Source organism: Astatotilapia calliptera, chromosome 1 (genome assembly GCF_900246225.1).
Source record: "Astatotilapia calliptera chromosome 1, fAstCal1.2, whole genome shotgun sequence".
NCBI classification, from domain to species: Eukaryota; Metazoa; Chordata; class Actinopteri; order Cichliformes; family Cichlidae; genus Astatotilapia; species Astatotilapia calliptera.
Window position 1 is genome coordinate 8389459 of NC_039302.1, and position 26718 is coordinate 8416176.

The window sequence follows — 26718 nt, forward strand, 5'->3', positions numbered from 1 at the left end:
AAGGGTAGCACTATATTTAAAAAGAATTACAAACAAAAATTAGCTGATGCTTAAAGCTGCTTTATTTAATATACATCCATTTTTTCCCCCAATTTGTATCGAATTAGGTCTGATTGAAGGACTGATGTGATGGTAAGTTGTCTGCTGCTCCGCTTTGAATATTGGCAAGAACTTGACACAGGGATTACTTTAGGGATTTTAAGCAAAATTGTGGCCAAGTTCAAGACAATATCCATAGGTTGTTTTGATTTTTTTTAGGCTTTTAAAAAAGAATTTCACAAGAATTGCTAGTTCCGCTGGAGTTTTGACCACCCCAACAATCAGATGATTCCCTATGAGCAAGCAATTAGCGACAGTGGGGAGGAAATCTCCCTTCAAAGAGGAAGAACCCTCCGACAGAACCAGGCTCAGGAAGGGACAGCCATCTGCTGTGACTGGTTGGGGTGGGGGGAGTGAAAATTAAAACAAAACAAAAAAAAAGCCAAAGTGATATAAAAGCAGCTTAATTAATTCTTGCAGTGTAATTTGCTGTTAATGGCCTTTTCCAATCCCTGCTTGTGTTTTTGTCACTTTTGTCCGGGGTCAACGAAGCAATGCTGGAGATTATTTTTGTGTGAGCTTTCTCTTTTCCAACTTGAAGGCTGCTGAGAGGCCGCAAGGTTTTGTCTCCCTGTGCTACTCCCGAGAGGCCAGGGTGGAAAAGTTATGCGCTGGTTTGTATCCAAGGCCAACATTTTTTTAATTAGGCTGACAAATAAATGTTGGTCATTTTGAGGTCCTGTGGTAGCTTCCATTAGTTGTTCAAGACAACTACGTCTCATATGAAATAGTAATTAGTGTACAAGCCAGAGTCTAGAACATGATCTGGTGGCTGACCCTGCGTGTCTATGATGAATTTCAAAACATCATATTCATTTTCCACAGGGTAGAGTGGCACCCCTGTAGCAAGCTCCACAGTTACCAGCCCCAGAGACCACATGTCTATTGCTTCATTATATGTATTACCAAGCATAAACTCAGGTGCACTATAACCAACTGTCCCCACACAGTCACCAGGAGTCACTGTAGATGCGGAATGTAGCAAACAAAACCTGTTGTGAGCCATCATCCTTACATGGCCTTTGGCATCCGCAATCACGCCTCGCCACCTTAAAGTCTGCGCTCTCTCAGCTGTTGTGCTGGTATGTGTCAGGCTATGTGCTGGAAATCTACAGCCGGCTGTGTGTGTACAGCAACCATGTACACCTATACACCTATAGAAGGTGAGCATCAAAAAGTAACAGTGGCTGTAACTGATTACTTTGTCATATACAATAAATATGCACCTTGAAAATATAAAAATAACAAATATATTTATTTATTATTCATTTGTTTGGTGTTTAGTGAAGATAAAAAAAAGAATAGCATGATAAATTAGACAATAAATTGCAGGTTTCACACTTTACAAACAGAGCACCAAATGCTTTCTGGAAAAGTAATGCCCTACATGCAGTTGAACACTCATGTAATATTCCTCACCCAGTCGATACTCGTGTTGTAGCCAGAGGTAGTGTGGAAATACCTGATCTATGCTGGACAGTGCCTCTTTGAGGTTGGCAGCAGCACTGCAGTAGTCTGCTTTAAGCAGCTGCAACTGGGCCAGATGAATGAAGTAGGAAGCACTGCGACCGCCATCTGAACATAGGAGCTCCTCAGATAGAGCGACTTCTGCCATCTGACAACAGAAAACAGTCATCTCTGAACAATTTCGGCTATTGCTTTTTTCATTTGTTTTATTTTTGTTCAAACATTACTGCTCAGAGCTTTTAAAATTAGACATTTATTGTTCCCAATATTACATAAGACTTTTTTTAAAAATTGCAAAAATATAAATAAAGAGAAAAATCGAATCTTTTTTCAAAATGATAAACTGCAACTGATGCTATCATACTTTCATAAAACACATATCACTAACACATGTTTCTAAAACCAAGTGTCTTTTGAAATTGCAGATTGCCATATGTAATATGCCCCTTTTTGTGCGGTAACAGAATAAACCGATGGTCACGTTCACACAGTGCTGTACAAACCAACACGCTGGGTATGTTTTACCTGCAGTGCATTGTTCTGCAGCAGGAATTGGATGATCTGTGTGTAAATAGTAGCAGGAGCTGATTTCAAGCTGACACTCAGTGCTGGAGGCTCTTCTTTCTGCATCTCTGAATCCTGGTCAACAAGTTCTGGGTAAAGGAGAAAAATAAAGCTACACAGTCAGATAAAATCAGTTACTCCAAGGGTTTATTTTCTTCTGCCCTATGCCCTTTGGGCTGAAGTGCATGAGAGCTCTAGCAGACAGAGTAGTAACAAAAGTAGTTCCTTGACAGGGAGATGGGGCTCAGGGGAACAGAATGGGTTGAACTCATGCATAGACTGGCATTATTGCACTTGACACTGTCTTGTATATGTCTGTATTTCTGTTTTTTTGTTTTCCTCACCTTGCATAACTCTGGGAGAGTTTGTTGTTTCATCTGCCTCCTGCTTGTTCTCTTCCTCTTGGTGTTTCTCCTCCTTGTCTTTCTCCCCCTTCTCCTCGCTCTGCTCTTGCTTTTTTGCCTCTTCTGCATTCAACAGCTTTGTGGCCTCCATAAAAGCCCTCGCAGCCTGGATGGAGTCGTTCTGACCCACATGGAACAAACCTGGAGCAAACACCCAACAAGGTTACTCCACGTTCCCCAGCATGCATCCCTCTTCCACTATTGTTGTGGGTGTTTAGGTTACAGATTGTTTTATATTCATGTTTTTTTGTTTGTTCATCATTTTGTCTGTTCAGTCTGTGTCAACTCTTAAAGAGACCAGTCCAGGGTCTACCCTGTCTCTCACCCTATGACAAACTGGGCTCCACCCAACCCTAAATTGAAGATGATGGTTGGATATTTTAAAGACAGATTTACAAACCAACCTAAATCTATGAAAGTCACACACAACAGTCAAACTGTCTTGAGTAACCTGCGGGGCCTCCATTACACTGGGGGTAGACAACAAACAGTAATAGCTGCTGACAAATGAAGTTTGGTAGTATCATTTTGCTGTTCACTGATACAATAGCAGCAGGAAGCAAAACAGATCCTCATCTCACCCAGCAGTGTCCAGGCCACCACGCTGAGAGGGTCTAGGCTGGTGGCTCGCTCAAGGAAAGTCTGGGCCTCACTGTAATGCTCAAACATCACTGCCAATACCCCACACATCATCAGGCTGGAGCAAGAAGAGGATAAAGAAACATCGGTCTTGAACTCGTGAAACTGTTTGACGACCTGTTTTTTATGCTGCGGCTCGCCTCCTGACTGGCATTAGAAAGCATGCCTCTATCACACCTGTTCTTATTGATTTGCATTGGTTACCCATAAAGTATCGCATTGAATTTAAAACATTGTTGCTCACCTTTAAAATGATAAATAATTTAGCCCCTCGTTATCTTGTCGATCTTCTTAGTCTATATGTCCCTGGGTGAGCCCTCGGGTCTTCAGCCCAATTACTCTTGGCTCAGCCTAGATCTAGACTTAAATCTAGGGGTGACCGTGCTTTTGCCCTGGTTGCACCTAATCTGTGGAACAACCTTCCTATCACTATCCGTGCGTCAGACTCCATTTTATCTTTTAAATCCCATTTAAAAACTCACTTATTCAACATAGCTTTTCCATCTAGTTAGTGTCCCTATTTTATATTTGGTTCAATTTTTTATTTATGTACTTTATCTTTTAGCTATATCTCTTCTTAGTAACTTTGTTACATAGTTCTTATATTCCCTACTTTGTTAATAGTCTATTATTTAATCATGTCTTAATTTTCCTGTTTTTATTGTAAAGCACTTTGGTGTACCGCTGGTCTTTTAAACGTGCTATACAAATAAAGTTGTATTGTAAGTAACCACTGAACCATGTTCCAATAAAAGTAAAAACACGAGCAGGTAGGTTCATTGCTTGTGACGTCAGAAAATACAGTGGAGATGAAGAATACTGTGACAGGAAGTAACTCTAAATATCTCTCTTCCTCTGTCAAATAATAATATACAAATAATATACCATCATGATTTAGAATTGAGCTGATTGCTAGACTATACTTATACACTCTATAATATTTAGATATATATATAATATGCAGGCTAAAATAATTATTCAATAATTAATCTCTTATTAAATTAATGATTTGCTTAAAGTGAAGATCAATATTGTAAGGAGTGCATTTCTAACCTGGGTTGGTGCACTTGGTCGATAGACACAGCATCATGATAACACTCTTTTGCCTTCAGGTAGTCTCCGGTCAGCATGTACAGGCCCCCCCACTCAAACATATAGGTGGGCTCATTTGGGTGCCTGACCACTAGCTGCAGGTTAATAAAAAAATATCAGAAACCACTTCATCTATTTTAACAACCATTATCATTATTCAGTGCTGCAATGTGACTTGTGTCCACTTGACGAAACAAAAGAAAAACATTCAAACATAACATTATTATAAATATTCTTGAGAATAACAGACAAATATAACCCAGTCTTTATATGACATTCTGACAAGTAATTAAATCTGTCCAGCAAATAGTTGTCTGTCACCCTTATTCTGTTTTTTTTTTACATAAATCTTCCTGATTATTTATTTTTTTCGCAATGAGCTTTAGAGCATTGTTATTATACCTCTTTCCAGTAATATGCAGCCTGCTCGTAATTCCCAGTAAGCTGTGCCTCTCTGGCAAAATGTGAGAGCTGAGAACAGTGTAACTGGATGTTATCTGGGTAGCCCTCAACAGCATCTGGAGAATAAATCTGTTAAGGAAGTAAGGATAAAACAAAAAAGTCAAAAGATGTCCTCACAGACTGTATATGAAAGTGTGTGTTTGGTACCTTGCTCATAGCAACGTGCATCTCATCAACCAGGTAGACATAGAGTTTGCTGGCAAATTCCTTCAGCTGTTGATCATCCGTGAATGGCTCTGTCCGCCTCATCTTGTCACGTACGATCCTCACCACCGCATGCTACAAACCAGAAATATACACAAGCCGTTGTGGAGAAATAATGACACTAATGTAGAAGAAAAATATGACCAGAACCATTAGATCGATCCCTAAAAATAGTTTCAGTGTCCTTGTAAATTTCATTAATCCATCATAGATGTGGGCATTTGGTCTGACCTTCATTTGTTCCTTGAAGACAAAGTATCTCCCAGAGTCATTGAGCGCTCCTATCAACTGAATCTTCATTTTCTCCAAGCTGTCGTCTTGGGGAATTTCACAACTTGTTCCAAATAGTTCCTCACACTGTTCTGAAACATGGGACACCGTGTTTGCTACCTGCCTGTGGAAGTCCAGCACAGCCTGCAGGAGCACACACCGGTGGAGAGAATACATCAAGCATGCAAATCTCCTCGATTGGGCAATTCATTGTGTGTGTGTGTGTGTGTGTGTGTGTGTGTGTGTGTGTGTGTGTGTGTGTGTGTGTGTGTGTGTGTGTTTTACTCTTTCTGCTCTACTAGGACCAGCTGGACGTTTAGGTTTGGGAGGGATCAATGCCGTCACCCTGCAAGAAACACAAAAACATCTCAATACACTCACTCATTTGTGTTTCACAGTCAGTCAGAAACAGAGGGGGCAACTACTAAATTTAACACTTACGTGTGTGTGAAAGTGTTGATAAATGTATAACTCTATCTCGGTGCTACAATCTAATAATGGAGCCAAAAGAAGCAGGTCAGACTCAGTCACCACATGGTTTAATTAGCACATTACCTTTGGGCTAGCTCTTCTGGTGATGGTTTTGGTACCAGCGGTTTCTCCAAGGCTATCTCAATGATAATATAAGTTCTGGCCTCCACATACATCTGCCATTAACACAAGTGAAGAGTTAAAGTTTTCCAAATTTCTGCTTAAACAGAAAACACATCAGCTAAATACGACTTTATAATATATTGCAGTAATAAGGATGTGCAGTAAGTTTGAGCATCTACTGCTGCTGATCTGTGCTCAGCTGTACTAAATTGCAACTGGTACTGGAGTCTCCAGTAAATTCTCCTAATCAATGTTCGCTCTACTTATTCATGTTTCTGAGCGAACGCACAAACTCCCTGAGCGATCCCTTGGACCACTGTGAGCAACATCAGACGTGTGCACTGCGGTCACACCAGCATCGAATCCATCCAAGTTACATGGTTTATTAAAATAATCAAATTACAGCATTTACATTTATGTTAGACTACTTTTAATTAACTGCTTTAGCCCACTTACAATGAAAATTTAAACAAATCTTGTTCATGACCTGTGTAGTATCTTAACACTATTGGAAGTAAAAATAACTTAAACCCCAATTTTGAAGACAACTTTTTTTTGTTTTGTTTTTTTGTTTTGTTTTTTTGTTCATAAAGCTCTGACTTGTATTATGAGTATGAGTCTGTGGTCTGGGGGAGAGTCCTGTAACTCTCTGTCTGCAAAATACAGTATATACCAGTGTTGGGCAATGAATTATATAGTTACTTCTTCAAAAAAGTAACTGAGTTATGCAAACAACAAAGTTTTTTGCAGCTGTTTACCTAAAAATGCAGCCAAGGCGTTTTTTTAAATAAACATTTTAAATTATTTAGAGAACAATCAGCTGTTCAAATTGCATCAAATCTGATGCCACACAAATTATTTGTGCCACCCCAAAAATAATTTCAGTCCACTACGAGATAAAGGAGAACAACAACCTGATACCTGCAGGCCTGACAACAGGAGATGCATCACTGCTGTAACACCTGTAACATTCAGCAGTTGTTCTGACACACACAACAAAACTATTGACTGCAATACACACTAACTATACAAGATTTGCGCTAAACGTCGCCACGCCGCTTTGCTCGCTAAAACACCGGTGTCGGCACATAAGGACGCTGTCAGAGCCTGTCAACGACATTGATTAGCTGCGTATATACGAATGTGAATCGCATTACTGGCTGGATCCCATACGGGAGCAGCCAGTCATTTACTGACTAACACTGCAAAACAGACTTGTTAAAGTATTGATTTTAATTTCAATTCAGGTTAGATTTTTTTGTGTGTGTGCGCAACGCAGATTTTCTGTGCGCAGAGACCGTGCCAGCAGTGCGCAATTGTGCACACACACAGCTTCGAGGGAACACTGATAATTTTATTGATTTCTTCGCTAATGCTGTGCAGAGTTATGTTGATGTTTACATGGAGCTTAGGGTTCCCTCGGCATTGACTTGTGGCTCAGGTTCATATAAATCACTGCAGGCCAGCTGCAGTTAATGGCACAGCTCCTTCACTGTGATTTGCATGTTGCTGATATAATTTTAAAAAAACTTTATGTTATGGTCTAAATTCTTATAACTGAAGTCAGGTTTAATTGTTTGAGGGGGGAAAAGGAACTGTTGGACTTTGCTTATGCTGGAAAACTTATAAAAACTCTAAAGAATTATTCACTTGTGACCATCAAAACTTTTCTGACCTTTTTGCCTTGCTCATTGGAATCTGTGGGTCCCTTGTTGCTTCCATTCATGTTCTTTCCTGCTTTGTTAGAGCTGACAATATCTTTGGCCTGGCTGGCAGCTTCCTTAGCTTTTTCCTTTAAAACACTGATGCTTCGCTTGGCCTTTGAGTGCAAGAGAGGTTAAACAATTCACATAGCAATTTAACAGCCCTATTTAAATAAAGGCAATATCAACTGCAACCCCAGAGTTGGAACACTGTGTAAATTGTATTTATAAAGAGAGTAAAATTATTTCCAAAATTCATAAACCCATATTTTACGCATAAATATACATTCTCAGTTTTAATATTTGATTTGTTTTCTGATTTTTACTGTGAATAAAATATTGGTTTGTGAGATTAACTAAGTACTCCATTCTGTTTTTATTTATATTTTACAAGGAAACCAAATTTAAAGCAAATGAGTGATGTGTGTGTGTTACTGGAACCTTATTCAGCAAATCTTCCTCAGAGAAAGGCTGAACGCTGTATGCTCCTCGGATTCGCTGGACTCCAGGATACAGCAGCTGCCCAAAGTCTATAAATGCCAAACCATGGTAGGGGATTTCTGAGTCCTCAGCACCTAACTACACACAAACACACACAGGTCTGGTCTGGTCTCCATCTCAGTTAGACTTAAAATCACATGTTGTTTTTTCTAAGCTTATTGCATATGATATCCTAAATACTGGAAATCCAAACACCAAAGAAGAGAGAATAAAAAGGAATACTAACCTTTGATAATGGAGCCAATGACCTCATGATCTCCACTGGCCACAATCTGCTCTTAGTTATCCTTTGCTTCAGCCTGAAATTATAATCAGTACTGATACACACATTTTTATATTCTCTCTTTGTGTTTTCCATCATCCTAGAGCAATTCACCAAAGGCATGGAGGGTGCAGCCCAGGGGACATCCCATTCCCACCTCCCAACTCAGAAGCACCCATTCAACCTATATCGGCTTACACTGACATGACTGCCTTGATCTTTTTTTGTTATATTAAAAGCTTGCTATATTTTTGGTAACCCTAATCTTGTGTGATGTAATAACAAAACACTGTGAGATGCGAATCCCACTTTAATCATGTTTAACCTACCCTTTCATGTGTATTACAGTTGTTTTATATTATTATTTTTTTCCTTTCTTTATTCCTTTGTTTTATTTTTGTTTCCTAATGTGTTGCAAAGACAATGTCATTAGTTGGCCGACAACATGAGAGATGGGGCACAGTGGATGGAGGTCCAGGACCACCCCGAGGTACCACCACAGCCCAAACCCACCTAGTGAGCAACTCCAGATCCCACCAGTCCCAAGGTCACATATTAAATTGTTCTGGCAAAATAAACAACAACAACAACTGGGGCGATCGTGGCTCAAGAGTTGGGAGTTTGCCTTGTAATCGGAAGGTTGCCGGTTCGAGCCCCGACTTGAACAGTCTCGGTCGTTGTGTCCTTGGGCAAGACACTTCACCCGTTGCCTACTGGTGGTGGTCAGAGGGCCCGGTGGCACCAGTGTCCGACAGCCTCACCTCTGTCAGTGTACCCCAGGGTGGCTGTGGCTACAATGTAGCTTGCCATCACCAGTGTGTGTGAATGAGTACTCCCATATATCATTGTGAATATTGATGTGACAATAAAAGTGATTTGATTTGATTTGATTTGATTTGATTTGAATGGGTGGATGACTGGATTTGTAAAGCGCTTTGGGGTCCTTAGGGACTAGTAAAGCACTATACAAATACAGGCCATTTACCATTAAACAACAACAATGATAATAATAATCAACATGATTAATTCAGAAAATGGGTTTAAAATGTTGATAAACACAGCTCTATTGTCTTTTTGCAAGAATGTCATGGTTTCTAAATGTGTGTCTTCAATGAGAAGGTTTGTCTGGATGTTAATATGTAACTATTTCTTTGATTTCCAGTTAAGAACTATTGTTGTCTTGGCGATACTTAGAGAAACAAGGAGTGGATTCAAGTATTTGTTTGAGAGAGTTTCAACTTCAGTGCTACTGCCAAGCAAACAAAGGGTTGGTAAAACAGACTAGATTTCTTTCACCGAGGAAAAAAGGTGTCATTTTGGAGAATGTTGACTAAACTGTGATAAAAAAAAATTAAATTTTTACTATGGATATTTCACATTTTCGTTGTCTAGCTGTAACATCTACTCTTACCAGTAGCGTTTTATAGTGATACAGTTAATATTGAGCATAATAACTGAGTTCAGCTTATTGGTGCAGCCCTTCACAACAGTCCCAATTTCTCATGTGGGCCTTTGTGAAAACCACTGCACTAGTTGTTTTTTCTTTCATACATTTGACCTTTACTCTAAGCATTAAGCCTATTTACTTACTGTATACTTGCACAGATCACATGCTCACTGTGTGCCTAAAATCAGTGATAAGATCAAATTCCTTTTTCATTACTTTCTGATTTCCTTGCATGCCTGAAATGTTCTGAATAAGGAAATCCTGCTCTTAGACTCTGCTATAACATGTGTTCTGTAACAAAGAAACTGGTGACTGACTTTCCCTTTCTAGATTAAATTCGTAAAATTGTAGCCAGCAGGTAGCATGGTGGTCCGGTACACAGAGAAATAAAGGAGTGATTTGCATGCTCAGCCTCCAACCTTGTAGTTCCCCCTGCGTCCAGAAAGCAGTACATCTCTGTGTCCCAGCTCACTCTGTTCTTCGTGGTCTCTGCCTCATCACGAAATGCCCGGTCCTGTGGGAACATTTACACCACAAGCCTGTAAATAAGCTTTCACATGCTGTTATCTTCAATGGAATTGTGGTTTTTGGATTATCTGTGGTTTTCTGAGATTTCTGAGTTTTTGTCTTCCTTTGAGTTTATCGACATTGATTCTTGGGTTTTATTATTTTCCTCAGTTCTTGATTTGTTGAGTGGACAAATATATAAAGAGGGAGCTGTCAAGCAGGAGGAAAAGAGTAAGACCTCAGAGGAGGTTCATGGATATAGTGAATAAGGATATGAATAAGGAAGCAGAGTCTGGGGATGAGGGGAATGACCCGCGAGGTCACTGAGGCAGTTAAACAACTCCTTGGTGGCAGAGCCCCTGGTGTTGATGAGGTCCGCCCCGAGTTCCTGAAGGCTCTGGACGTTGTAGGGCTGTCCTGGTTGACACGCCTCTGCAATGTTGCGTGGAGATCAGGGGCAGTACCTGTGGACTGGCAGACCGGGGTGGTGGTCCCCATGTTTAAGAAGGGGGTCCGGAGGGTGTGTTCCAACTACAGGGGGATCACACTCCTCAGCCTCCCTTTTTTTTTTTTTTTTTTTGCCTGTCCCGTTTGGCTCTTTTGCCATCAGAATTGTTGTCTAAAGGCAAACAAAGATGCCCAACGGATTTACTTTACCAAACTGACCATCCCAGCCTTGCCGTAATGGTCCATTTGATTCACCTTTTATTGTTTATTTTATTTTCACTTACTGAATACAGGACAGACTTGACTGGGGGAAAGAAGGGGAGAAAGAAAGAGGGAAAGAGAAACAGCTGAGAAGAGGGATGGGGGAGAAGGGCAAAAAACATAAACCAACAGAACGGGCAGAGAAAAAAAAATGCATATATCAATCACCTGGATCACCTGCTGAGAAAGAAAAAAGAAAGCAAGCAGAAGAGAACAAGAGTAATAGAATAAACAACATCACAATGATATATGGGAATATGACAGTAAATACTAAATGTTAAACATTATTGTGCAGCACATAAGATCAACAGAACACAGTGTGCTTTGAGGTAGGAGCCAAAAAGGGTGTAGTTTGTGTGTGTGAGCACCCGTGTGTACACCTGTGAGCATGGACGCGCTTGTTTTTTTTGGTTTTTTTTAAAGGTTCCTTCATGTAATAATCTGCTAGAGGGTGTGGGGAGCCACAGCCCCGTCCTCCAGGGCGTGAAGCAGGTGTGGAGGAGATCAAAACTCCAGACATCCAGAGGCCCCCAGAACACAAGAGACCAAGGAAGACCAACAGAGGGGCAGCTGCGCCACTGTCCCAGAAAGAGCTGAGGAGAGTCCCAGATGAGGGCTCACTCAGCAGCCGCAGAGCAGAAGCCAGGGGGAGTTGCAGTGACGCGCCCGTGAGCTCCGCCGGCAGCCAGCCGTGCCTGAGTGACCGAGCCCCAGGCCGAGAGGCCGGGGGCACCCCACCTCCGAAGTGGCCCGAGCGAGCCCCAGGCTCCAGGCCCCGATAAGCGGCCGCCAAGGAGTGAGCCGGTGTGTACCTGGACGCCCATCCCCGGACACAAAGAACCACCAACGCACCGATGTCTGAGGGAGTCCGCCACTGGCAGGGGAAGTGGTGGTAGGGGGAGATAGGCCTCCAAACTTTGGAGGGCCTGAGATGTCCCCAGAGAGGTGGCGTCTGATACCCAACCTGACATATAGACACAGACGTACAGGCACACACAGATACAAACATCCATTCCCACCCTCATGCTCTCATATGCACTTACTCCACACTCAACCAACGTGGAGACAGACATAAAGAGACGCTGTACACACGATCACACTCCCCAAGCGTACTCTACAAACCGGGTCTAGGTACCCTTGCCCCTGGAGGGGGGAACTGCACCCAGACCCAGGTGGTGTTACCCTTTTCCCTGCGGTGGGGGGAGGCAGACCGCCCCGACTCCGCAGCAGCAGGAAGGCCCCACACTCCAGACCGCAGTCGGACGGCCAACTCCTCCTCCTAGCCCCCCCGCTCCAGCAGGTCGCAGAGAATGGGGGTGAGAGAAGACTCCAAACCTCCCTCCACCCGCTCATTGTAATGTTGATGCATGTGTGTTCTAAGGTGCATTTAAAACCCAGGAGGGCATGGAGCTACCTGCCAGAGAGCAGCAGGTAAGCGCATGGTCCCTCCTGCTAGCCCTCAATGTCTACGTGTATTTAAAATTGAGAGGTGGGCAACGACGCCAGGGGTGGGGTGTACACCCTGATGGTACTTTGGACTCCGTGTATCGTGCCCACCCCCAAGATCCTATATAAATGTGTAATGAGAGTGTGAGTAATGTGAATGTCTAAGTTGTGGGATAAAATTGAGGCAGAGGTAGCCAGAAGGGGACAGAGGGGGGGTAGCCTCCTCTGCACCCTGGTGACATACCCCTACTCCAAGGTCCTGCATGTGTGGGTGGTTGTGGTGGAGCGGGAAGAGGGAGGCAGCTGGAGATGGGGAGGGAAGGAAGGGAGGGGCAAGTGACCCCTCCCTGGGGCCAGCTCCCCCGCTGACCCCAGTAGGCACCCCCATACTCCGCGACCCGCCAGGGAAAGGGGGCCCAGGCCCATCCAGACCGGGGCCCAGTGCAGCAGCGCCTCCCGGCCCCACAGAGCCCGGGACAGTCCACCCAACCCCACCACAGAGAAAACTGCACCCACCCCACCATCCACTCATCTTCCAGACTACATAAGACAATAAACACCCAGGCTGAGATCTTCCTCCACCTCTCCTGTATCTCCCCCTCCTGCAGAGGGAGCTCCTGAGGAGAGGAAAGCTCCTGCAAGATGCTACAATCCAGAGGTGTGGACTCGAGTCACATGACTTGGACTCGAGTCAGACTCGAGTCATTAATTTTATGACTTTAGACTTGACTTGAAAAAATGTTCTAAGACTTGTGACTTGACTTGGACTTTTACACCAATGACTTGGGACTTGAATTGGACTTGAACCGGTTTACTTGAAAAGACTTGATATTTTACCCAAAATATAAAATTTAACATGCATATTATATAGAGATTGAAAATGTGACGTCATTCACGGGTAGAACCGCAAAGGATTCTGGGAACTCGTGGCAAGCGATACTAGCGCACGCAGGCTTTCAATTAAAATCAGTCACACAGCGATAAAAAGAAACACAAAAATGTCAAGAAGCTGTTGTATTATTAACTACAATAGCCGGTCGCATGACAGCCACGGGAAGCCGACGGGTAAAGAGATCGGTTGTTATCGGATTACGTCGTTGAAGAGAAATTGTTCGAGCCATGTTTCCGAAGTAACAAAGAGCCGACGGGTGGCCTGGATTGCAGCCGTTCAAAGATCAAATATAACGTCCCAGAACACTCCAGCTCACAGGTTAGTCTGCTCCAAGCATTTACACGAAGGTCAGTCTGCTGTTGTAGTTAATACGTCATTTTCATAACATAATTAGTGATATAGGTTACAAGCAAGTCTGGCGCTGAACAGAAATTGTCGCGCTATGCTCCTTTATTTATTGTGCATAAATAGTGAATTATCCTGACACAATATTGCGTTTCGCTTCTGTTATTATGGTACATTGACAAAAACATACTTTTATTCACAGGATAAAACAGGTTTGTATCACTAATTGCCCAGTACGATTACAGCATACAGTCTTATTGTCACTGCTACATTTCTGTGATGCTACCAGAAATTATTTCCACTGCTAATTAATTACCGTTGAGCTCAAAGGTCCTATTAATAAACGGTTAAGGAATGTGTATTTATGACGACGATTTGTGAGACTGGTAAACTTATGATAGGTACGATGGTCTTTCGTTCTACACGGTGCATTTCAAGGTCCTGCACCCATCCGTCGGTAAACTGTACCTGGGCTTGTTGCAGTGACCTGAAGTTACTAAACTTCATGAGTGTATGCACTCACTCCAAGAGCCGTATGATTATAAATATGCATATAAATATGCTAAGATGAGATAGCTGACTTCATCTAACTAGCAAATGTTGTCCAGGCTACGTTGGTGATGCAGTTTTTTTTAATGTGTATGATATTTTTGTCATGCGATTTTAAAGCTGGTCCTACAACCGCATCCAAGAATAACATGCAGCTTATCTCAGAACTGTTGGTGAAAATTATTCTTGGAGCTAGGTTTAATTGAGCTGCATTTTAAAGAGGTGCAATTTCACAATTTGTGTATATTTTCTAAGTTCACTATTTTGTCATGTGTTGAGAAAAACACAGATTTAAAAATTACATGGTCTAATATTTACATTTAGCATAACTGCAACATTATTTTTTCGTTTTTTTTTTTTTTTTTTTTTTAAAGACTCGAAAGGACTTGAAATTCAAAGTTTCAGACTTGTGACTTGACTCGGACTTTTACACCAGTGACTTGAGACTCGACTCTGACTTGCCTGACATTACTTGAGACTTGACTTGAGACTTGAGGATAAAGACTTGAGACTTACTTGAGAGTTGCAAAACAATGACTTGGTCCCACCTCTGCTACAATCTCCCCCACCAGTTGAAGAGCCCCCCGGGTGGCTCGATGCACCGGCGGCACCCTGCTCCAGGGCTGGGCCCCCATGCACCCACCCGCCCACAACCCCGGCAACACACCAACCAGGACCCAAGCCCCCAAGGCCCGGGTCCCAGCCCAGAGACGGAGCGCCCCCAGAACCTCACGCCCATCCTGGACCCACCCAGGGGCAGCCAGGCTACCAGGTCAGTAACCCACGTCCGTCAGCACAGACCCTCCCCTAGCCCCGCTGCACACAGCCACGAGGAAACAGTCACCTCAGAGCCAACAGAGCCCCTAACCGGACATGACCGTTACCCCGGGTTGAGCCCCCCAAGGAAGATGCCTCCGGGGAACCCCCCGACGGCATCAGGGGCAGTACCTGTGGACTGGAAGACCGGGGTGGTGGACCGGAGGGTGTGTTCCAACTACAGGGGGATCACACTCCTCAGCCTCCCTGGGAAAGTCTATGCCAGGGTGCTGGAAAGGAGAGTTCGTCCGCTAGTCGAACCTCGGATACAGGAGGAGCAATGCGGTTTTTGTCTTGGTCGCGGAACACTGGACCAGCTCTTTATCCTCTCGAGGATACTTGAAGGTGCATGGGAGTTTGCCCAACCAGTCTACATGTGTTTTGTGGACTTGGAGAAGGCATTCGACTGTGTCCCTCGGGGTGTCCTGTGGGAGGTGTTGCGGGAGTGTGGGGTGTCTGGCCCATTGCTACGGGCCATTTGACCCCTATACAACCGTTGTAAGAGCTTGGTTCGCATTGTCGGCAATAAGTCGGACTCGTTCCCGGTGGGTGATGGGCTCCGCCAGGGCTGCCCTTTGTCTCCGGTTCTGTTCATAATTTTTATGGACAGGATTTCTAGGCACAGCCAAGTGGCGAAGGGCTTTCGCTTTGGTGGCCTCAGAATCTCATCTCTGATTTTTGCGGATGATGTGGTTCTGTTGGCTTCATCGGGTGAGGGCCTCCAGCTCGCACTGGAACGGTTCGCAGCCGAGTGTGAAGCAGCGGGAATGAGGATCAGCACCTCCAAATCTGAGGCCATGGTTCTCAGCCGGAAAAGGGTGGAGTGCCCACTCCGGGTCGGGGATGAGTTCCTGCCCCAAGTGGAGGAGTTCAAGTATCTTGGGGTCTTGTTCGCGAGTGATGGGAGAAGGGAGCCGGAGATCGACAGACGGATTGGGGCTGCAGCTGCAGTAATGTGGACGCTGCACCGGTCCGTCGTGGTGAAGAGGGAGCTGAGTGTAAAAGCAAAGCTCTCAATTTACCGGTCGATCTACGTCCCTACCCTCACCTATGGCCACGAGCTGTGGGTAGTGACCGAAAGAACGAGATCGCGGATACAAGCGGCAGAAATGAGCTTCCTCCGAAAGGTGGCTGGCCTCTCCCTTAGAGATAGGGTGAGAAGTTCGGTCATCCGGGAGGGGCTCAGAGTAGAGCCGCTGCTGCTCCACATCGAAAGGAGCCAGCTGAGGTGGTTCGGGCATCTGACAAGGATGCCCCCTGGGCGCCTCCTGGGTGAGGTGTTCCAGGCATGTCCCACCGGGAGGAGGCCCCGGGGCAGACCCAGGACACGCTGGAGAGATTATATCTCTCGGCTGGCCTGGGAACGCCTTGGTGTTCCCCCGGATAAGCTGGAGGAGGTGGCTGGGGAGAGGGAGGTCTGGGCCTCTTTGCTTAGGCTGCTGCCCCCGCGGCCCGGCCTCGGATAAAGCGGATGAAGATGGATGGATGGATGGATGGATGGATGGATGGATGGATGGATGGATGGATGGATATGCTAAAGGTTGGTGTCCCTGTTAGGGACAGGGATAGTTAGAATCTGATCCAGTTCATCTGATCCTTATTACCCATCTTTGTTAGTTTTTGTGTCTGTCTAACCCTGTAATGACACGTATATCACATTTGATGGATGAAAATTTGTCTGTTTTTCAGAATTCTACATCAGTGTGATGTAGTGGATGTAGCAAATACGATAAAATCCCAATCTAAAATTCCATGTGTCTCATATGTGCAAATTAATACTTTATTTCCTTCTTTTTAAAAGGGAAATAAATGGCACGGTCTGTAGTACGGATATGGACATTACATTTATTTTTATTGCACAAAAGGACAAGAGCACAATCGTAAAGTGCAAACCGCATCCAGGAACTTGTGTTAGCATTATGCTGCTTTGCAAGCATCTGTACAGACAGAATGGTAATGCTAAGCAGGCCGAGAACCCAGGGCGATGTTAAAGCTGAGTGAATGTTGACACCACCTCAGCAGGCACACCCTGAACTTCAACAGGTAAGAAACTGATGAACAAAACTGATTATCAAATCTCGAGGTCACTTTAAGAGTGTTTTTAACTTTCTTTCTTTCTTTTTTTTTGCAACATTCCAGCTAATATTATTGGTAGTATCTGCAAGCTGCATTTGTATTTACCTCTCGAGCAGTCAGCTCACCATCCTCCTGATCAATTTCCTCTGGCTTGAAAAAGACTCCAGGCAGGAAGTGGTTCTCTGGAGCTAGTGTGTCCCTATGGGGCCTCTTCTTCTGACGTTCCTTTTCTTCTCCCTGCCCCCCTGCCTTCAGCTGCCCTTCAGGGAACACTAGCACTTGGTCTTGCTGGGAGCAAAGCAGTAGTAAAGCTACATTTGTCAAAAACGCATCACCCTTGGAAAGATTGACATTTTAAGCTAGTGTGAATAGAGCAGTATGCCTTAAGAGGCCACATAAAAAGCACAGTATAACACTCACGTCTGCAGTAAGAGGGATCTCTAGGGCAGCAGTGTATGTGAAGGTAGTGGGAGCAGGGCCGGATGGCAGCATCCATGAGTCTGGGACAGAGTAGGCTGTCTCCAAAGTTACCTTTAGTAGATTAGAGGCTGAGAGGTCAGCCTCGGACAGTATTGGATCCAACACACTGACACTCACATCGAGGGTAGGCACCTAAAAAGCAGAGCAGTTTATATTTTTCATTGATATACTGCTTTAACCATACTGAATACAAATCCTTAGGTCCTAAGTGCTTTTCAAACCATAATACACAACACTAAACAATTTCCTGAGTGCAATGAAAGCTCATTTTATCATTATATGTAAATTCACATATTTAACATATAATACATGTAAGTGGCTGTTTTTTTGTCGTTTATCATAACCCAGCAAAAAAATACTTATGTTTAACAACACCTTAAAACGAACATGTTCCTCAATAACAAATAACAAAATAAACCAACAAAAACATATTGCCACTGAAAAGGATAAGAGGACTCACTAACAGTTTATACAGCTTAGTTTGTTTTTTTCTGGCCTGTTGCACTTTTTATCTGTTGTATTTCTATCTGTATTTTATTTGATGCACATCACATTTTATTTGTAATCTAACAACAAGGTTGTTTAGTATTAGGAGTTGAACCTTGCTAGCATAGCATTTCACATGATAAATGAAATGAAGTGCCGGTCTTTGGCTTTCTCACCATGAATGTGTTAATTAGAAAAGCTGTTGGTTAATTTATAATACCGCAATACCACATTTAAAGTGAGAGGTATTTCTCAAAGTCCAACTTGCATGGGCACCAGAGTTAATACCCTCCGATGTCATGCTCGTTGCTGTATGGATGAAGCTACTGTTAGCTGAATTATTAAACTGATTTTGAGCAGCAACTTACCTGTGATGTTGGTATTTTACTTTTTCTTTACCAAACTCTATGACTAATTTGGACTTCTAGTCATAAATCTGTAGAATTCAACTAAGGGGGCGCAGGGACTTTTAGATAGACCTGAACCCCTGAAGGCTCATCTGAGGGATATTTTATTTATGCTTACTATAACTGTCCCTGTAGAGTAATGGGATTACCTTCATTTTCCATTTAAAAACTGCTTGGCTGGATCCTTGCTTCATTCTGGTTGCACTCCTATCTTTGTTGGGGAACTGTGGGCAATATGGATACACTCTTAAAACAATGTAAAAAAAACTTAAATTGTGAATTCTATTTTTCAACTGTCCATTATCTTTCTATTGTTTCTAGTTGTTATTTTACACATTTCATATATAACTAAAGTGTCTACATGTCTGGAATTAGTATTGATTTAACAAAACACACTGTGTGCTTCTTAGGCTTTGCCAAATGTGTTGAATGCATTATTTTAAAATGTCTGCAAAACTAATATTTGGAATCTCTTTTTATATACTCAACCCAACCTGTCAGTGGGTTAAAAATACTAAATACTAAACTTTTTTTTTTTTTTTTTTACCAGATACCGCTTGAGCCTGGGAGCCTTATTTTTGACCAGACAATAAATAGTCTCAAATTGTGGCATTTGTTTTGGTTTAAAATTGTACTTTAGCTGTAACCATCGAAAAAAGGCAATAGATGCTAAATAATTGTAGAGTCTGTGTTGGTAATCTAGACTTAATAATATAATAAGAAATAATTGTTTAATTGTTAATTCACTTTTTCAGTCAGAACTATATGCAAGCATGTCTGATCAGTGCTGTTTTTAAGTTCATTTAAAGATGTTCAATCTTTGTCAATATTAAAAATACACAAAAACACTTGTAATTTATTTGGGTTACTTTGCTATGTAAAAATAGCAGAGAGTGTAGTCCAGGGGTCAGCAACCTTTAACACCCAAAGAGCCATTTGGAGCCGGTTTCCATGCAAACAAAAACGCTGGGAGCCGCAAATACTTTTTGACATCTAAAATGAAGATAACACTGTATATATTGTTTTTTACCTTTATGCTTTGTGTGAACAACTAAGGTGTGTTGCTTATGAAATCCATGAAGTGCTACAGAGAAAGTTACATTTTATTTATGTAATTAACACATTTTTAAATCTTAAAGAAATATAACAAAAGGAAAGACACCCAGCTGAACTAAAATGATCCAGCAAACAAAAGATGCTGTGAGCCGCCACCCTTATATCACCTTTGGGATTTTGGAGCCTTGACCTGACTTTTAAAAAATAATTGGAAAAAAAGCACTATGCTGCTAAAAAATGAAAAATAGATATTTGCAAAATTCTGTCTAAATATGTATTTTACCAGGTTAAGGTGTGTGGCGGGGCGTGGTCTGCAGCGCCGCTGCAGGGGAGGCGGACGCACCTGAGCGGCACCCGGAATCACGCCTCGCCGCCTTAAAGTCTGTGCTATCTGTGCTGTTGTGTTGGTGTGTGTCGGGCTGTGAGCTGAAAAGCTACAGCCGGCTGTATGCATACAGCAACCATGTGTGAAAAGTGAGACATGCTGAAAAGCATGTTCATACAAACATCGTTGGGTCTCCAAGAGAATGACTGCAGAGTCCTCAACTGACCTTGAGGCCGGTGTCCTGGGCAGATTTGGCCCGGAGGTTGGGCACCGAATTGACAGAGACTGTGGATGAGAAACTGCACTGACCTGAAGACAAAGAGAAAATCACTCTAACAAATGAAAGTTCTGCTCTGCTAAGAAAAGCTCTCTGAAATGAATTTTTGCTTTTCTGACCTCCATACAAAGCAGCTGTTAGCTGGGACGATATGCTGACTATATCAGAAACCAATTTTGAAAAGGGATCACTGCTAGAACATGAGCCCGGTATCAGAAATTAAGAAAATGTAGATACTGTAGGTACACTGATGCTAAAGGTTAGTTAGAGAAAAAAAAAACTGCCAAATTAAAACTAGATTTTGCATTTGGAGTGTTATACTCTAAGTGAGGGAAAATAAAATTACTTGTTTTCAGTTTATAATAGAGCTTAAATTTGTTTTTGCAGCTTTGAAGGTTTCATATGGCTAGCTCCAACAGTTATGAAGTTAGGGGCTCAAAAATGTACCACATTTCAACCCACCTTCCAGGGCCTTTAATTCAGAAACTTGTCATAGTATGAATTTACATTTTTTCATGAGCAATAAATAAGTCATCTGATTATGAAGAAGCCAGGTGGGAACTTTTGTCAGATCTGACTGATCTGGTATGGAAAGACCGGATAGCTATAGCTGTACCTTGTAACAGTGGTAGAAGGTCAACAACAGCCTGGCCCAGAGGCACTTGTCTTGGTTCATCATTCTTCTCCTCAGCCAGGACTTCTATCACTGTCACTGACCACCACAAAACCATATACATTAAACACAACAGTGGACATTTTTAGCATGTTTGGTTATCAAGGAGATTCCTGTCACCAATTACACAAGGTATTCACAACAAAAATGTAATAAAATAAAAAAAAGCAACAAAAAAAGTGTTGATCAAACTGAAAGAAAATAGAATGAAATGAAATGTTTCAGCTGCTGGTTAGTGCCATTTTCAGTTTCATCATATTATCAGAGACAGGAGAATATTTCAAATCTCGACTTACATACAATGGGTTTTTGGGCAATGTCACTGAGAGCCTGAGCGTCGTTTGGCCAGCGGAAGATGCAGGTAAATTTATAGTCAATAAAGTCCTGCATGGGGTTACCCTGCTTCTCATCTGACTCTCCCAGCAATGTTCCATCAAACTCAACCCGCACCAAACTCTGAAAGCTGTCTCCTTTTTTTGATTGCTAAAAAGAAAAGTAAAGAAATACATAGCAAGCTGTAAACATTTACTTAAGATTATATCACATTTTAAAATAAAGCTTTAATTACATTAAATTTACTTAGATACTTGTTGAAGAAGTAAAATGTAGTTAGCATAACATCAAAAGTATATTCCACCAGTCTCCATGTAAGCTATTAGTACCGCATGCTACCAAAGCCTTCTAAGACCTATAACTCGGGAAGTTGTTTGCTTTTATGTCTCTCTTTGGATAAGTCAATGTGAATTGAAACTAGAAAAGAAGACTGTGTGCTAAAAGCAGTTTTGCTGATAAGAAAACAACTGTTTATGAGATATGGGACTGAAAATATAGAGCGAGCTGACCTGCCCAAATACACATAAGCTAACTTTGAGTTTTCTAATTAGATCAATGATGGATGGTCAATGATGAGAATGAAAACTGACTGACATTTTACTATGACATTATTAAAATAGAATTTTAACTTCAGTGCTTTACATAACTGCATACAATCTTGAACGAAATAATCTTGAACCAAGTGCTACTTGTGTTAAATTTTACTTTGATATTTGCCCATTTACTTGAGTATTTTTTTTATATATTTGGTGGTAAGTGGTGGTAAAAGTTATGTAACAATACAAGGAGAAAGAAAAAGAATAGCCACCTAAAATATTTGCAATTTTCTTTTTTTAACAAACACAATTCTAATTTCATGTAATGATAAAAAACCGAACCAATTAAAGATAACAAGTTCATTGGGAAGCTCTAAAAAGCTTATTGAGAAGTCTTAAAACAAATAAACAGATATCCAGATATAGATATCCAGCAGCTCCATTTAAAAAGCAAACATTCCTCCAGTCATAAATAAATAAAGTTCAAAAGAGGGATACACAATACAATACAATAAAAGATTGCAAATGGACTGGTTCTTACATAGCACATTTCTACTCTACTTGCCATGTGCCTCATTCATACAAGCGCTTTTTAAAAATACTTTTTCCTCAAACTAACACGCACACACTGATGGATGATGGACTTTGGCTTCAATGCCTTTCCCAAGAACACTTTGGCATGCAGACTGGAACATCCAGGAATTGAACTACCAACATTCCAAGTACTAGATTACTTGCTCACTGTTTTAATGGACTGATAACTAATAAATGGGTGGGGGGTGAGAGGACAGAGGGTACCTGCCAGCCATCAGAACGTGGAGAGGGTTTCTACTGTTGTCCATTATAGATGACTTCCTCTTCTCTATAAATTACATTCTCTATATATTTCATCCCTACATATATATGTACTGTACTGAATCGCACGAACATAAGGATGATGAAATCTACTGCAACAAAATTATAGCTACATATATATCATGCTATATTCCTATACTGCACTCCAGGTTCTATGAATAAAGGAATATTACAGCTCTCTTAAGGTGAGCTATAATCTTTTACTGTCAAACAATAACAGCTTAGAAGTGAACACCTCAAAGTTTCTTTCGGAACTGCTGGACGGTAATGTTGGGTTATCAAGGTAATTTGTTGCTTCGTGAATTTTAAGGTAAAAAAAACTTCATACACAACACGTACCTAGACTTCCGTTAGACTGTTATGCCGCAGTGTTAGCAAATTTCACAGGTTTATGGGGATCATTTCTAAGTAACGGCAAGTTGACTTACCAGGTCATTTCCACGGTTTATATGTATTTTTATACTCATGCTGTGTCTTTTCGTGTTTCCTGGAGCCTCCATTAAAGGTCAGTTTGTCGCACGGGGACGCGTTTCCATGGCAACGATACCTCTCGTCGCTCACAGGCGGCGGCTCTGATATGGTGGGTTCAACGTGAACTCGAAAATGCTGAACAATATACAACAAGAAGGGCAAAATTAACTTCAGATTCAAGTTTACTGTTACCAGTTCAGCGACGCGGTTGATAGGAATCTGTCCTAATGTGCTCATATATACCACAACACACAACAAAGCACAGCATGATACATGGATACATGTACTCAATCAACTCATAAAAGTAGTGCCCTGTTTCACTGTACCTGTCTTCAAAGTGCTTTTTTGTGAGAGGTTCAGCTAATATTATAATATTATAGTACATGAATAGCCTATTATGCATGTCATTACATGAATGCAGCGTCATTCAACGCAGATATCTTATTCTTCTGCAAAGATATATTCAAAAACAAATATTAAAGAAATATCTTTCGTATTACAGGCAAATACTGCTTTTCACCCTCGGTGCATTACACATGTGAGAGAATCGATTTTGTACTCGCTTTTATTCAGGAAAACATTTAGGAAACATTTTGTTCTGTAATAGTACTAGTGAGACAGCAGGGGTCACTGCTCACTACAGGGGAAACATCCTGGTGGCGCACTCGTTTTTAAGCTGTTGTGTGTGAAATACCTTGAGTGCATTCAAGGACTCTTAGCCATTTTCTGAGGGCGAGAACACATTTTATATTGGCATTGGGAGTTTAATTTGCTTTTTCTGTGTTCTTCCCATAAAACTGCAAAAATTTAATATCTCGAGCAGGATGTATCAAAAGAGACCGTTTTATGTAGTTTTTGCAACATTAAAAAAAATATCAACACCATTTTGTTGCAGCGTTACAGCTCTTTATATAAGCTAAATTACTGATCACCTAAGTGGTCAGAGTTGTACTTTCATTTTATTTATTTATTTGTACATTTCATATGAATATATTTTCTTTTAGCGATTGACTAATGCGTTTCCCGTTTAATGTAACGCACCGCGTATTTCGTTGGACAAATAAATAAAATCATTGCCTTGCTGGTAGTCCTCCGCGTCGCTAGCGGCGCTCAATCTCAGACCTCTACAGAGCTCAGCTTTCTACTTCCGGAAGCTTTATTATCAATGATTTTGTCACTTGAGAGAGATTAAACACTATTCTGGTGTTTGTCTTTTGTTTTTGTCAAAAATGTCCTACAATTACGTTGTAACAGCCCAGAAACCTACGGCGGTTAACGCCTGCATCACAGGTAAATCCGCGCTGTTTTTCGCCGTTGTGCAGTAAGGAAACATTTGCCACCTGCATGTTAGCTTTGCTCCCGCGCTACAACTAAAGTGCTCCAAACGGGCCTGTAGTAGCCGCTAGCTCTTGTTTTGCTATGTCAACGGTTTACTTGTCACATAGGTTCTGCTCGTTTGTATGCGTGTCTCAACACACACATCTCTTGTCACGTCTGCTTTAACATACACACGGCAGACGTTTTTTTTCTTGCTTCTTCTTTTTGATGTAACGTTAGCTGTGTCCTGCACGTCAGTTGCAGCGGATCAAAATGCGCTTCCTCTGCTCACAAACATTAGCATATCACACAGACTTAGTGCCCCACTTAAAACGAGTTAAGCTAGATTACGTTTTCGTTCATTTGACTCACAAAAACCGTGATGCATTAAAGCTCATAGAGACGCTTATGCTGCTGTCTTTTTGTATTTCAGGCTAGACCAATAGGAATTCTGTCACATTAAAGTTACAGTTTGACATGCACCCATGAAATGGCTGCGTAGGATGCATCATCTCTTCATGTTCACTCTCTTTTTATTTTTCATGGCGATAGTAGAGACCTCGAGATGATATGGGGTGACGAATTGAGATGAATGCTCACGTGTAATAGTCTAGACGTGAAATCTACTTACAAGTTACTTTTATTGTTAAGCAATCTGATAATTGATACTGCCAAGTGCAATCAGAGTGTAAAGATGTTTAAAGAACTTGCGAAATTACTACTTTTCATGGTAGGTCGTTGATTGTAGCACTGACTCTGACACAGTTACATTTGTTGGAGTAGATAATGGAATGAACCAGTTTGGCCAAGATATATTATTTTAGACCATTTTGAACACAAGTAACCGTTTGCGATTTTCCTTATTGTGATAAATTAGAACACTTAAGGAAGTTGGATAATTTCCTTGTAAGTTGTTTTTAAGCTGCTAAAGACTAAAGAAGACATTAAAAATCAGCAGTTAAGCTGATATGTAAATGTATTTGAGAAGCACCAGAATATTTATGCCCCAATTTAGTGATATTTGTGGACATTTTTAATTTCTCTGTGTGCCCACTACTCTCACATTAAAACCAGTGTATTGAACATAATGTAACCATTGTTTTTCTGCAGGTCACTTCACCTCTGCTGAAGACCTCAATTTGCTCATAGCTAAAAACACACGTTTGGAAATCTATGTGGTCACAGCAGAGGGCCTGAGGCCCGTCAAAGAAGTGGGCATGTATGGCAGAATTGCTGTTATGGAGCTCTTCAGGCCCAAGGTAAGGGGTTTTGTGTGCAGTCGGCAACACTTTGAATTATTTTTCCTGCTCGACTAGTTAGTGGTCTGGTTATTTAATATATATTTAACTGCACCATAAATGATTTGTACTGTGGTGTGTTTCTCAATCATCTACAAAGTAGGGTGCAAATTTTGCCTCTCAAAAATAGTGAAAGTCTGCACATTACAAATAGGATATGACACATGCAGGCACTGTCTTCTAATCGGGCTCACAGAGGCTGATCAGGTGTATAACATGTAACTCTGGTGCCTTTTTCCTCCTCATTCTTCAGGGTGAGAGCAAAGACCTGCTGTTCATTCTTACATCTAAGTACAACGCCTGCATCCTAGAATACAAACAGACCGGGGAGAGCATTGACATCATCACCCGAGCCCATGGCAATGTCCAGGTGAGACAACAACACTAATATTGTTATAGACATGAGCCACATTGTAAGGACATTCTATTTGTTATGGTGTGTTCATATGAAGGGCAGTATGTATTTTGTTCTTCTTGGTTGAATGCAGCAGTTCACTCTTTTTTAGCTCCACTACATTCATATTAATAAATCTTAATTTAGACTGTTTTAAATTATCCATTTGCCATTTAAATTGGTAAACACCGTTAGGTAACATTTCAGAATTCTTGTATTCTTTAATGTGGTTTATATCAGTGACATTTTGGACTTCTTAGACTATAACAGCTGGAAAAATGTAACTAGCTATGTGCTACATAATGTGATGCTTTCTCATACACTCCCAGTGCTAAACAGTTCCTAACCCAATGCTCTTTTGCAGGATCGTATTGGGCGTCCGTCAGAGACGGGTATCATCGGAATTGTAGACCCAGAATGCCGCATGATTGGCCTGCGGCTGTATGACGGCTTGTTTAAGGTGATCCCATTGGACAGGGACAACCGTGAGCTCAAAGCTTTCAACATCAGACTGGAGGAGCTCCAGGTCATCGACGTTCACTTTCTGTATGGCTGCCAGGCTCCAACTGTTTGTTTCATCTACCAGGTACATGAGCAGTACAGAATGTGGGAATGTGCCTTTAATGAAATGGGAAAAAAAGAATATGTTGAAAAATTCATATATCCGGGACATTTCTATTTAATTTATTTATTCCGGGAGAATGGTTTCAAGCTTATGGTAACTAAGCAATGCACAGTAGCAAAGTGCAATTAGTGACCAGTT

At 41.7% G+C, this 26718-nt stretch overlaps 2 protein-coding genes across 4 annotated transcripts in view; one reads left to right on the forward strand and one right to left on the reverse strand.

Annotated features, from left to right (window-relative positions):
- Nucleotides 1-25349, reverse strand: part of LOC113018703 (cilia- and flagella-associated protein 70) — a 33121-nt gene extending 7772 nt beyond the window's left edge. For 2 of the 3 annotated variants that reach the window (XR_003271846.1, XM_026162035.1), the window contains exons 1-21: nucleotides 22904-23036; nucleotides 21048-21234; nucleotides 20695-20790; nucleotides 20028-20110; nucleotides 18570-18644; nucleotides 17468-17659; nucleotides 17153-17335; nucleotides 10128-10222; nucleotides 8226-8298; nucleotides 7940-8077; nucleotides 7471-7614; nucleotides 5757-5848; nucleotides 5487-5547; nucleotides 5163-5345; nucleotides 4875-5006; nucleotides 4668-4796; nucleotides 4227-4360; nucleotides 3116-3231; nucleotides 2475-2675; nucleotides 2092-2219; nucleotides 1562-1714 (exon numbers count right to left, since the gene is read on the reverse strand). Coding sequence is in view for 2 of the 3 variants with exons in the window: in XM_026162035.1 (XP_026017820.1) it covers nucleotides 1562-1714; nucleotides 2092-2219; nucleotides 2475-2675; nucleotides 3116-3231; nucleotides 4227-4360; nucleotides 4668-4796; nucleotides 4875-5006; nucleotides 5163-5345; nucleotides 5487-5547; nucleotides 5757-5848; nucleotides 7471-7614; nucleotides 7940-8077; nucleotides 8226-8298; nucleotides 10128-10222; nucleotides 17153-17335; nucleotides 17468-17659; nucleotides 18570-18644; nucleotides 20028-20110; nucleotides 20695-20790; nucleotides 21048-21234; nucleotides 22904-22975 (2667 nt within the window). In the remaining variant the exon portion in view is untranslated. Of the gene's footprint in view, nucleotides 1-1561; nucleotides 1715-2091; nucleotides 2220-2474; nucleotides 2676-3115; nucleotides 3232-4226; nucleotides 4361-4667; nucleotides 4797-4874; nucleotides 5007-5162; nucleotides 5346-5486; nucleotides 5548-5756; nucleotides 5849-7470; nucleotides 7615-7939; nucleotides 8078-8225; nucleotides 8299-10127; nucleotides 10223-17152; nucleotides 17336-17467; nucleotides 17660-18569; nucleotides 18645-20027; nucleotides 20111-20694; nucleotides 20791-21047; nucleotides 21235-22903; nucleotides 23082-24635 lie in introns of those variants that run through there. The other variant, XM_026162026.1, reaches the window with a different exon arrangement.
- ddb1 (damage-specific DNA binding protein 1) overlaps nucleotides 24024-26718 on the forward strand; it is a 52011-nt gene continuing 49316 nt past the window's right edge. Inside the window, exons 1-4 of the mRNA XM_026162014.1 lie at nucleotides 24024-24236; nucleotides 25374-25522; nucleotides 25815-25931; nucleotides 26320-26541. Coding sequence (XP_026017799.1) covers nucleotides 24176-24236; nucleotides 25374-25522; nucleotides 25815-25931; nucleotides 26320-26541 — 549 coding nt within the window. The 5' untranslated portion in view covers nucleotides 24024-24175. The remainder of the gene's footprint in view (nucleotides 24237-25373; nucleotides 25523-25814; nucleotides 25932-26319; nucleotides 26542-26718) is intronic.